This window comes from Cydia pomonella, chromosome 11, assembly GCF_033807575.1.
Source record: "Cydia pomonella isolate Wapato2018A chromosome 11, ilCydPomo1, whole genome shotgun sequence".
Classification (NCBI taxonomy): domain Eukaryota; kingdom Metazoa; phylum Arthropoda; class Insecta; order Lepidoptera; family Tortricidae; genus Cydia; species Cydia pomonella.
The window spans coordinates 6294154-6308207 of NC_084713.1; the positions used below are offsets into that span (position 1 = coordinate 6294154).

General features: G+C 37.9%; 1 protein-coding gene across 1 annotated transcript; it reads left to right on the forward strand.

The window, feature by feature from the left end:
* Positions 1-6965: 6965 nt before the first annotated feature.
* LOC133522717 (lipoma-preferred partner homolog) lies at positions 6966-13055 on the forward strand. Its single transcript, XM_061858135.1, has 3 exons — positions 6966-7968; positions 9798-10033; positions 10321-13055. The coding sequence occupies exons 1-3, from the start codon at positions 7186-7188 to the stop codon at positions 10559-10561; spliced, it is 1260 nt and encodes a 419-aa protein (XP_061714119.1). The 5' UTR covers positions 6966-7185; the 3' UTR covers positions 10562-13055.
* The last annotated feature ends 999 nt before the right edge of the window (positions 13056-14054 follow it).

The window sequence follows — 14054 nt, forward strand, 5'->3', positions numbered from 1 at the left end:
TCGGCAGGTAGTACCTCACGTCAAGCTCCTGATAGTATTCCTAGGAAAAAAGGAAATACAATAATACAAATACAGTTGAAATGTTACATTATTTTCTTAATCATTCTCCATGTGGTGTCCGGCTTAAGAATAGCACCAACCCTAAAAGAACGAGGGTGTCGTAAGAGGCGACTAAGTTCACGAAGGAAGCCGTCATCTAACCCTTCGTCACAGGGGAGATAAGCCTCTAAGCATTGGGTTGCAACTTATCTAGGAGAAGGAAAACTCCAAAATCAAACCCGGGACGGAGTCCCCGTTAGGCGTGAGTAGGGTCCAACCTGAAATCTGCGGTAGACTCCTGCAGCCAACCTGGCTCCACACGTATTGGCTTGCCTTTCCTGTGGGTCCGGCCAGTGAGGTCGAGAGGGTGGTGCAGGTGCTGGGCATACCTGCGTTTTCCTTGACTCTGTCCCAGGCGGTGTAATGTCTCTAGACATTGCACCATAGATCGTCTGAAATAGACGCTAAGGCCAGTAGTAGTAGTAGTTCTTAATCGTGATACAGCTGGACCATCAAATTTATGTAGGTATAGATAGAGATGGGAGGAGCGCGGGGTTCCTTTATGAACCTAATCTCAAAAGTTAGCAGGTTTTCTCGCGATGTTTTCATTCACCGGAAAACAATTGGTAAATATCAAAAGACATTTCGAACATAACTCATTGATATTGGATAACGTAGTGGCACGTGTTAAAAATGTCACTTAAATAAAATCTACCCGCAAAATTGTATTAGCCGGGTTTGACAACTTACTCGTAATCAGTATCTTTACTTGTAATATAAAATAACTCGATACATTACCGTATCTTCATCTAGATACAGGAATGTATCTTCAACGACCAGTTTCAGCGAGCACGGGGCGCGTATGAAGCGTCGTGCTTCTGCAGCCCTACTCAGCATACTCTCCGTCAGACATGAGCATCCACTCATGTCCAAGAACTGCGGTAGATACAATACAAAAATTATTTGAAATTGTGTACATGGCTTTTTTTCTAACGACGGCGACAGTGTACCATTTTCTTTTGGTCAGACCGCAAGCTCTTTTGTCGTAAGCCTAAAAAAGTATTGTTGAAAATATAATTCGAAATATGTTACGTTCTGACATGTAAAAAATACTCGTGTCAATATTTGCTTTATTTTTCACATTGGTACTTGGTATTTTCATAAACTTTTCATAATTCACGAAAAAGAAAGTAAATAAACGATAATTCATAATGGTCCTTCGAACCGGATTGACTGCTGGAACTAAAATCAATCGCTTCTTTATATATGTAGTAGTATTTAAATCACCAAAAGTTACATTTTTTTTTTCTTTTTTTTTTTAACAGAAAAGTGCCGTGAAACCCTGTCGGGTTTGCATCAACACTCCATTCGTGGATAATTTTTACATTACAAATTGTTGTGATACATAGGATAAATAAATATACACTATATAAAAATTACGAATGAGTTAAGTACAAGAAATACATCGGCGGGTATAAATAAATAGCTCATACACAAGTAGGTGTAGGTACACAGTCCGGCCGGGCATTCCTTATCATCGCTGAGCGGCTTGCGTGATAAGAAAGTCTTAAACAGCGCTGGTTTTCCTTAAAGCGTATACCATTTATTAAGTAAGACGTTAATTACAATAGATCGGACGAGTTTGAGTGTGCACCGAGTGGGGCGTGTTGCGGATACAGAATGATTTATTTAGTTAGGCACCAACCACGGGTCAGACTTATTTGTTAATTAATAATTATGTAGTTGCTATTATTATTAATTATTATGTTTTAGCATTGTTAAGTTTATGATAATATGGACAATTGATTAGGTAATATATGTATAGGTAAAATTACGTTGTAAGTTATTACGTTGTACATAGGGAAGGGAGTTGCGCAGTTAAAATATTGTATATTATTTCTGGGCGTTATGCATCGGGGCCCAGCGGCTGTAGCACGTCGCATTTTTATCACTTGTCACTTTTGCACTTACATACTTATTAGAACGTGACAGACATAGTGACAAGTCATAAAAAATTAAAAATGCGACTATGCTACAGCCGCTGGTTACCGTTAGATTAGGGCATTCGCGTACGCAAGCGATCACATCGTCATCCTTCAGATATACACTCTTTGGTATGCCCAGTCTGGTGATACGCGCCCCCGCATTATGGATCACCGCCTCCATTCCGCGAAATGACACGGCTGTAACATTAAAAATAGTAAGTATGAAAAAAAATTGATCTCATTGATATATTTCATGAAATTTTGAAGGTATGCTAAAACAGGGTTATATAACCGCGAAAATCGAAGTTCGTAAATTTTGAGCAACTATCTCTGTCACTCTAATTACGCCTTAATTGGAATAAAAGAGAAATATGACCGATATTTGCGAACTTACCTTACAGTACCGCTAGCACCCAGGAACTATTTTATATTGACGGTTGAGACCTTATGCTATTTGATTTTAAACGTAGGCATCCTATTTGTAAATACGCAGAACAAACGAATAGACGATAATTCTTCAAAAAAGTATTTATTTTCGTATGTTGAATATAGTATTTAATTTCAATGTGAATTGACTATGGAATGTATAGCATTAGCCATTTTGTAAGTATATATTTACTATTATTTTATGTTTGGAACATACTCACTACGACAATCTCCGAGCTCCAAAATGATTAAATCCTTACAGCAACCTCGTCACGTCTTCCAGATTCGTATCCGTTGCCTCATACTGTACAACAAGAAACTTTAACTTGCTCAGACGACAAACAGCTTCAAAAAAGTTATCGCAATCCATATGTTCATCTAACACACGCAAATGCTCTAAATTTTTATCTAGAATTAAATGCATATCTTCATATATATCATAAGGAACATCGACAAGCTCCAGATTTATCAGATTGTGACCGCTAGCAGTGGCTATGACCATATCTGTAAATACTTACACGACTATATTTTTTGAAATATAGTCTCCTCAACCACTTGAAGTTTTCATGATGAATGGTTGGCAAGTTTCTTCTAATTCTCGAAACATCTGTAAAAGCAAGATGATAATTTAAATTCGCAATAACCAATAACCATGTCCATTCAACGAAGAGCAAGAAGTGAAGTGTCTTACTAATATAATTACCTCAAGAGTTTCAAGATTAGGACAGTTTTCTGCTATAGTTTCCATATTGTGATTGGTAGCCTGTTGGTAGCACAGTAAGTGCTTACAACAGATACGCCAAGTTTGTTGGTCCAACATGCGAATGATAAATAATCGGTTACCTTTTTTTTGAGAATGACAACCACCTCATTGTCACCTAAATAATAATTCCCGTACATTCCATTTAGACCGTAGTCATCATTATGATATGACAACCAGTTCAGAGGATACCTAATAGCAATTCGGAGACCTGTAAATACAAGTACCCATTGACTCACACATACAAAATGTACTAACTCGAATTAGATAAAATTTTGCTCACTGTTTTCGAACGGCAAAGTATATTTAAGCCACTTTTCTCATTCATACGTACGTCGCAAATACTTGAGAACCAATTTTTGCCATTGGTGACTTACTCTTTCTGACCGTATGACATATTTGACAGGTATATAGCTGAACAATGCCATCCGGCAGTCCTCATTTAGATAATCTAGTATGGTTAGTTTACTATCTGATTCGGCTGTTGCCATCTGCATAATGAATGGAATATAAAATGAAATAATTAAAAAATATAGAATAATGTTTTCTTGCTTCATAGATTTATAAAAGTACAAGAATATAAAAATGAAACAAACAACCAAACAACAACAACCATAAAACAATTTAAACAGGGATCGAAAATCGGTATTTTTTGTATGGGAGCGAAAACTGTTTTTAATTGTAATAGGCAAATAACGAGCAGACGACCCGCCTGATGGGAAGCAGTCATCGCCGCTCATGGACATAAGCAACATCGGAGGAGCCACTTATCCACTTATGGTTTGCCAACTTTTGAGAACCCTAAATACCTGCTTCTTAAAGAACCTCAGAAGGTAGCTCATTCCACAACTATATTTATTTGGATTATTTTTTCGTTCTTTGTTATTTTTTTCATTTCTAATTAGGCAATATAATAATACGAAGTCATTATCAAAAACACAACTAAAACTTAGAAAAAAAACTGGTTCCAATCCCTATTAAGAGCAGCAACAATTACAAGCACATTATTAATGTATAATTTCTTAAGTGAAAAAAAATACAATATGGAAGGACTCAGCGCTAGCTGTAATGAAGAGTTGCAGACTAGCTGTCACAGTACTGGTTTTTAGTGAATGGCCATAGTTATAAAGAAATATAGAAACCAAGAAATAAATTTATTTTTAAAAATTGAGAACAGAGAATCCTTACCTTAGCTTAGCTAAACTAAATCAAGACATGTACAAACTGACTGTCATTCAAAAAAAAATGATGACACACTTTTATTGCTGACTGTACTCTTTTCATTTGCTTATCTATCAAGTACTTCTCAAGACCTTTCTAATGATAATGAACTTAAACTCGATGTGTATGTGTTTTTTCACCGAGAAGTTCCTTTTGCTTCCTTTTATCTGCATCATAAGATTAGCTACACACCGACATTTGGAATCACAAAAGCGATTTGTTAAAATTGGGAAGCAAAGTTTATGAATACACGCCCATAATAATGTTCAACTTGACCTGCGGTGGCAGCATGGTTCCATTTTTATCACTTGTCGCTATGAATGAATGAATGAATGAATATTTTTATTTCATGTAACACATGGAGTTGTAGACAAAAACAAAAAATGCGTAACTGTTTTTCTGGATCTTATGAAAGCCTTTGACACCGTTTCTGTCCCTGTTCTTATAAAATCTCTAGAAAAGATTGGCGTAAGAAGAATTCCGCTTCAGCTGCTAGGTAGTTATCTTCAGAACCGTATTCAAAAAGTTAAAATTGGAGACTACATTAGTGATGAATCGGTACTTGGATATGGTGTTCCACAGGGAAGCGTCTTGGGTCCCACCCTGTTCCTAGTGTATATCAACCAGCTCTGTAATCTACACATTGATAATGCATCTATCTTCTCTTATGCTGATGATACAGCAGTTGTGTTCTCGGGAAATACCTGGGAAGAGGCTCGACAAACAGCAGAATTAGGACTTTCCAAGATCGCCCATTGGCTGCAAAACAACCTGCTTACCCTAAACACTAGTAAAACGAACTTCATGTGTTTTACAAAATACAATAGGACCCAACCCGACACAACATTTATGATAAAAATACATACCTGTAACAGTGCAATCAGCCCTAACTGTGCCTGCCCCTTTATACAAAAAGTAGAGTACACAAAATACCTTGGTATTATGATTGACCAAAGGCTAACATGGCATGTTCACACAGATGTCATCATGACCAGAACACGTAAACTAATATGGTTGTTTAAAAACCTAAGACACGCTGCCACAAAAACTGTCTTAAATCAAATTTATGTTGCTCTGGCTCAATCAGTTCTCACATATTGTATACCGATCTGGGGTGGGGCCACAAAAACTAAATTCCTTGAACTCGAAAGGGCCCAGAGGGCACTGTTAAAGGTCATGTACTCAAAGCCGTTCACTTTTCCTACAACTGACCTTTATAAAATGTGTGACTTACTGACAGTAAGAAAACTTTACGTGTTAAATGTCATACTAAAGAAACATAAAAATACCATGTACAAAAATGACCCTATCACTTCACGTAGAAAACCTAATGTAATTCCCGTAGTTATCACCAACACAGCATATGCAAAAAGACAGTTTACTGCTCAATCTACAAGATTATATAATATGGTAAATAAAAATATTAACATCTACCCTGTGAGGCTCAAAGAGTGTAAGACAATGCTAATCAATTGGCTTAAAGATAAAAGCTATCTCGAAATTGAAGATCTCTTAACATAAGTGAGATACCATACATTAATCATAAAATCAAACTCTGTGTAATATGATAAATCCTGTTGCTTTTTATTATATACACTATTTGCTATCATAGATAATATTATTTACAGACATTTCAGATACTCTCCCATACACACGGACACGCGCGCGTACTCACAGACACACACACACACACACACACACGCACATGCACACTCACACATACACGCACACACTCACACACATACACCCCCCCTACTCCCCTCTTAAGTGAACTGGAAACCTGGCATCTTTACCCTGTAAATTTATTAATTTTCTTTTCTATTTTCTACTCAACTCATCATGTAGTAATATAGCATTTTCTGTTTTTTAAGTTAATCTGTATCGCCTTTGTTAGTTAAGATACTTTACTGCGGAAGAGCGGTGTCTCTTATCACAAGTATCTCTGAATACTTAAAAAGAGACATCTACCCTGCTATTGTAAAAATCATGTATGCTAACGAATAAATAAAATTTTATTTATTTTTTATAATTTTACATGGACACGTATTTTTATTAGTAGAACTTACAAACTAAGGGGTTAGTAAGTATAGCAAACATTAATTTAAAATAAAACAACACTGATGGGGGAATGCAATCCCTCACAGTGCGACAAGTAGGGACAGTCAACCCTATCCGCTATCATTCGTAGGATGCTGTTGGGACTGCCATACACCCGGCGCACTAGGGATGCTGCACGTGCACGCATGGTAGCATAAAAACAGTCCACGCGCGCCGTCACGAACGTCCCCGATGCGCTACAGAAACGCCCGCTATGCCCGTCACTTTCGCGCTTACATATTTGTCAGAACATGACAGGGATGGTGACAAATGATAAAGAGGCGACCATATTAGCCTTACTGATAGTGTAATATGTCGAACATTAACATTATTAAGCCTTTTCTAGTGACAAATTTGGCTTGTCAGACTCCTTACATCATTTGATCAAGTAGTCAATAAAATCTTTGATAATATCACCATCCTAATTTTTATTTAATTATTGTGAAAGTGACAGGTGTTGGACAGGCCGCCTATTGGGCTATGTTAATGCACGGCGTGACAATGCTCGACCTGACATTAGTGTCTTTACATTATTGGTAGTCAATAATGGCAACATCCTGAATTGTCAGTTTTGCATTGTGTTTCGCGAGAGGTAACGATTTTCACTTGAGGGAAATAATCCAATATCATTACAAAGGTGAATAAAAAGTTTTCAAAATGAATACCCTGGATAAACAGTTAGCAGACTTAAGGATCTACGCGAACGAATTGGACGCAAAACTGCAGGACGACATAAATGCTGCCAAAATGAAACCTTCCATTCCACCCAAAAAAAATAAGGTGCCGCAGCCGCAAATACCTCAGAGTTGTATGGTGAAGTCGGCTTGCGAGCCTTCCTACTCATCGAGACTAGAGTATGGAAGCCGTACGAGCTCAACCTACTCTAATCTAGTGCCCGTAAAGAGCTGTATCGTGAGGAATACAGCGCGAGTGAAGAGCGGCGATGTGTTCCTATACAGCAATTTGTTGCCTCCGGGCGGAACCAATCACGTCTACTCGAACATTCCGATGCAGCGGAACGCCGAGAGCATATACGGCGACAGAGACGCGAGGTCTGAGGTTTCAAGAATAAGCGATGTTGGTGCACAATCGAATTATAGCGAGTTACGGCGCCCCGGTTCTGCCTACCCTCCGTCCTCAGCTTCAGTAAACGCACAAGACTTTTCCACGTATGGTGGCTCGCAAACTTCGTCAACATATGAATCTCTATATGAACCAATTAATCCCAGACCATGTAGCCAGTTGTCTGGGACATCGTTATATGGTGGTTACGTTGGGACAGCACCGGAGCCAACACCAGAGCTAGATGATGAGTTGTACTGTGGTAACTGCTTCCGGTGCGGAGGCAAGATCATGGGAGAGACTACTGGCTGCACTGCCATGGAGAGGATATACCACATAAAATGCTTCTGTTGCCATCAGTGTGGTATCAATTTACAGGTAAGTTTAAATTACCTTCATTAATCTGATAATTTTAGAATAACACTGAAAACAAGGGTATGATATATTGCACAATTTTTTTTATTAAAAGTTAAATATTTCTTAGATTTTAGTTAATAATTTTACACAGTTAAAAATAAATGTATAATAATGCAGTATATTAAATATGTAATATAAGATACAATTTATTCAAGGAGACTGTGTTACTTGCTAATTGGACATAATTTAGTAAATAGGATACATCTTCAAAACATTGTGATTCAAACAAATAAACTATCTTTTTGAAACAAAATTCAAATTTTATTTTCAAGTTTTTGTGGATTGGATCCTATTCCCTAAATTACATTCAGTATAGAATTTACTGTGGTCTTTATGTATAGTTATGTTATTTCTTTATTTACATAATTATACTTGCAATACTCTTACAAGTTATACACAGTACACATCTGAATCATGGTTCAAACTCTAAATGATATCACAGAAGGTTGTACGGAATGTGTGGACAATCCAATAGGGTCTAGCCAGATGCCAAAATGATTGCTATTTAGCCAATTTGTTTGTCCAGCTGTAAGAATTCACTATATATATTTCGAGAAATACTTTTTCATGCCACTTACATATAATTGGTCGATATGACGCGTGCGGGGACTCCCTGCAGGTGATATAATGACTAGTGATAGTCATAAGTAGATAGTTCGGTCAATATACAGCATGCGGGTGACTCACCGCAAGCAGTAAGCTGGTATAACGACTAGTGAAACTCATAATGGCATGCATTTTAGAAATCTCCTGCATGTGGGCCCTATCAACCAATGAAAGCAGTTCCCCGAATATGGGCCCTCTGGCATGCTTTATAGAAATCTCCCGCACCCCGCATACAGGTCCTATCAACAAATGAAACTGTGCCATTAATCTCCACTTATTGATTCAAAACAGTTGATATTGAGACACAATGTGAACTCTCAGACAGGCCCTTGAATTTTAAGACCTAATTATGTACTAATTCACACACATCTAAATGATAAATGTAAATACCAATACAAGAGTCAATCAATTTATTCATAGATCTTATCATAATAAGTTATTAGTAATAACGCTGCTATTGACAAGCGCCAGCTCGTCTCACGCGCCGCGCTTCAATAACTACACTGGCAGTGAGTCTGAGAGCTGGTAAATATTTTGGAGTATGTATTTGAGGCAAGCTGAAATATTGTCTCATATTTGTCCTATCATACCCTAACTCAGAATTGCAGACCTGGCTCGGGGTTAGCGCGTCTAAATTAACCCTTATATATTTCAATCCGACGAGGCCATGCGCTTGGCGAAGAATATAAGCCTATGGAGGAATCTGGTCTTTAACAGAAGGACATGATGTCACGATCCTCAGCATTGAGGGAGAGACTGAAGAAGATTTTTAAATCCGTATTTTTTTTGCACAAAAAAATGTTCTTGAGGCATTCTATACCTTATTATAAATTTAAATAGAATATCTAAAAAGCAATAAAAAGATTAATTGACAGGCAATGCAAAATTGCACATGCATAGCCTAATGAAGGTTGGAGTGTTGTATTTGCAAATAAATGCATTCTTGTTGGTTCATTTGGTTTTAGAAACATACTAAGAAATTGAATCCTTAAAGGGGTGAAATTAGAGTTGAAGGTTTTTGACTAATGCTATGCTAATGAAGTCCAAGGTGGAGCCTAGTCATACATACAATTAGATTCTAATGTATTTACATTTGATTCGCCTTTTCTTAAATACAAGAGCCTGTACAACACCCTAGACTAAAGACAAGGACAGTTTTATAATTACCAAACAATTTATTTCAGGGTCGACCATTCTACGCCGTCCAAGGCAAGGCTCTTTGCGAGCGCGACTACCTGGCTACTCTAGAGAAGTGCTGCGTCTGTGGTGACCCTATCCTCGACCGCATGCTTCGGGCCACGGGCAAGCCGTACCACCCGCGCTGTTTTACCTGTGTGGCGTGTCATAAGAGTCTTGACGGGATCCCCTTTACGGTGGACGCTGTTAACCGCATACACTGTATAGAGGACTTCCATAAAAGGTAAGCTTGAACACCAATCTCAGTCCTATAGAATAGAATACATTAATGTGAACCCACAAGAGTTTACGTTTTTGCCACAATAAGGGTGTGTTATCCGAGCAAGTCTCATGGAATGCACGCTCGCACCTTACAACACACATTGGTTAAATGTATTGTAGTGAACGTCAGCGCGGTCAGCGTGTAAGTAAATATTGGATAAATTTATTTTCCTAACTCTCTAACTAATGTAGACATTGCAACTATTGCAAGTTAATTTCACCGGAATTATGACAAAATTATCTCTTCAGGTACGCGCCTCGCTGCGCGCGCTGCCGCGAGCCGATCGTGCCTGAAGGCGGCGCCGAGGAAACCGTCCGCATCGTCGCTCTAGACAAGAGCTTTCACATCGCCTGCTACTCCTGCGAAGACTGTGGATCTTCATTATGCTCTCGACAAGAGGGTAGGGGTTGCTACCCACTCGATGATCACCTGTACTGTCGAGAGTGCAATGCTAAGCGCATACAAGACCTGTCGCGGAATATCAACTAGTTTGCTAGTAGATCTTTCATTGCCTGCTACTGGGAAGACTGTGGATCTTCCCTGTGTTCCGGGCAGATAAAGGCAGATTGAGGCTGCTACCCACTTGATGATCGTCTATGAGAGTACAACCCGAAGCGCATGCAAGATCTGTCGCGGAATATCAACTGGTGTGCTCCTTGAGAAAATGTTTCAAATCAGAGCATTCCATTAAAATGTCACCTTCAGACGAGAGCTTCCAAATCGCCTGCAAAGACTGCGGGATCTTCAATGTGTTCCGGACAGGAAGGTTGGTGTTGTTATACACTCAATGATCACCTGTACTGTAGGGAGTGTAATGCCATAGAGAAATAAGTAAGCATAGAGTGCTCCATACATCAGTTTTCTTACCAAAACGCGTATTATTTTCGTAGTCAACATCTGTATATAACTTGGAAATTTCTACACATGCCACCGTGACCGATGGCTGAGCGATCTAGGCATCTGTCGCGTAAACAGAGGACGCTGGTTCGATTCCAGCCCTGGACACTAGAGGCCTTGGTCATTTTGTCCTTCGTATATGACATTTATTTTAATTTTGAGAGGCTAATTATCATTTTATTCACTTCATGCGGAAGTTGCTATTCAGTAAAACATCTTAAGTAACCCTTTTCCAGGCCGCACCATCTACAAGGTTTTCCCACAAAATTCAAATATATTCAAAATAATCATTGATAAAAATAAATACAAAATTTGAAATAGAGGTTTATTGTCAAAGAAAACTTACCGGGCACTACGTAAACGTTATGGCTATACCTTTGGCCTTGATAGATGCCGCCACTTTTTGATACTTAACAAATTGAACACATATTAGTGAAAGAATAAGGATGAAAGTCAAATGGTATGGGTCGGAAGATGGCAGTAAATTCACGTCGCTACAAAGTTTTCTTAAGACAATACATTCCTATTTCGAATTCTCTTTGGTATTAATTAAAGTAGGCATGTACTTTAATACTCCTAGACATAAACTATAAAAATATTTAGAAAAATTGTTCAGCATTTACAAAAATTCAAAGTTTTGTATTGGTTTTAAATGCATTTATTTGTATATAGTAGTTGTGTACTTTTGATTGTGTCCATTTTGTGATGTTGTTACTAAATATTAATAATCAAAATGACTTAATATTAATCAAGATTTGATGTTTGCAGTATATTTGTATATTATAAGTTATATAATCGTCGTTATGAAAATACTTGATTATAATGAAGGCCTATATTCTGGTCGGTAAAATAACAAAGCATTTTGTTATTTAATAAGTGTTGATCACCAAATGGAATTATAATATTTTTCACATAGCTTGGGTTCTGTGACAGCTGTCACCTCAATACAATTTCTAACCTTAAAATGCCAAATTGTACTGAGATGACAGCTGTCACAGAACCCAAGCTATGTGAAAAATGTTATAGCAACTTCAATCAATTTTTCGTGTTATGGCTCCATCAAGGTGTTGATGATTCTGCCAATGTCGAGGTTGGATAAGACACGGCTATTATATGAATCTTATCATATTACGGTCATAGACAGTGTTCGGTTAAATGTTTGTATATGTGGTGCCAGCATAGATTTTACGTGTCTCTGGTTGTTCTATGAGATTTGACATAAAGCGCTCCAGGATTCGTAGGATTGACAGGTAAAACCTAGGCTGGCCATATGTAGAATACTTCGACCGGCATGCCCAAAAACCTAAAATAAATAAATAAATTATGTCCAAACTTTATGGTACGGATAAAAACATTGCATCGGCCTCATATTATATAGTATTATTGAAACATTCCTAATTAGTGTTTGTATATTCGTATAAGTCTAAGGCTGTGTAGCGCTCACCATTTGTATTAATTGTATTGCAGTATTAGTTGCATAGAATGTGATTGTAACATAAGTTTTTCTAAGAATTAAATAGTTCTTGCATTTCATGAACGCGAGTGAACTCACGAAATTAGATTCTTAAGATCATGTTAATAAGAGTTAATGTCAGCGAAATTGTGAAATGCAAGACCGGTGCAAGTACAGTTGCCATATGAATCGGAGTGGCCAATGTGCTCAAAAATATCTAAACATGCACTTTATCATCTTGATAATAGAGGTTTCGTTCAGATATTTGTGAACACCTTGGCCGCTCCGATATATCTGATGGGACTGTACTAGTGCCGGTTCTTGCTTTTATGCAGAGTGCCATGTTTATTATGTAAAAAACTTAGTTGGTAATTTACAACATGCTTCTTTACGGCAATAATTTTAAGGGTATGTTATTGGATTTATTAGTGTTGTACTTAATGTTATCTAGAATGCCATGACTGTATTATATTATAAGATGAACTTAAAATTATACTTACTCTGTTTAAAGATTTTACGACAATTATGAATATTTACATTGATGTAACTATCGAAAATGCTTATTACTTTGGCATATTTATACTTAAAATATGTGCTATATATGTATCGAAATAAAAAATCCTATGGACTAAATATATGGTCTTATCTCTATTTGTCACTTCCATTTATCCCCTATACCAGGGGTCTCCAAACTCCGGCCCGCAGAAGGTTGCCAAACGGATCCCAGGCTCCAGGGGTTCAGCATTAATTTAAAGTGGAACTGTTCCTAACAGCAGCATCTAGACCGCCCTCCCGGTGCAAAAACCCATGGTGGCCCGCGCGGAAAGTTTTAGAGATGCAATATGGGTGCCCTCGGGTAAAAAAGTTTGGAGACCCCTGCCCTATGCCGTCATTCCTCGATAGATTGAAATATATCACTAACACGCCAGCTTGATTGGTGCAAACGGTCCAATAAAAAAGTAATCAACCATTCAACCTTGATGGAAATCTTGGTTCCGCATGATGCGAATTTCAAGGTGATGAGTTTGTATAGGTAATAAATATTTGGTAGTATTAAGGATCGGCCACACCGCTCAAAATACGGCGACGGCACGGAATCGCAGTGATGTGCCGTAACGTAAATGTCACGATTTTATTGCATACCCTCCAAGTATCTCTCTTTTCCAATAAAACCGTAACGCTTACGGCACGGTACTGCGAATTTGGATTAGATTTGTATTGTAATGTTTTACTGCTGGTATTTTCTTCGCGTTGGTGTAGTGATTACTTCAAAGCAAAGTTTGTTCACCTCTCATGCCTTGAAACCCTGCCAACGCAAAGGGAGGCAAAGGAGGATTCTATGTTTTGGACCACTACGCTACTAACGCTCGTTTTTTGTAATATTTCGCTTATTCGGGTCTCAATATTAGCACAAGGGTAAACACAACCTTTTCATCACCCAAAGTAGGTGTTTTGCCTTCCAAAAAAAGAACTGAATAACTCCACCAATTCCAATTTCCTCCATTTTGCCGCGTAACTCAGACCACTTTTGTAACTTTTGTTTGAACTACTGTCAAATTCCCGCCAAATATGACATGACTCCACAGATAAAATATGTTGTTACTAAAGCAATACATACAAGAGTTGACGCCA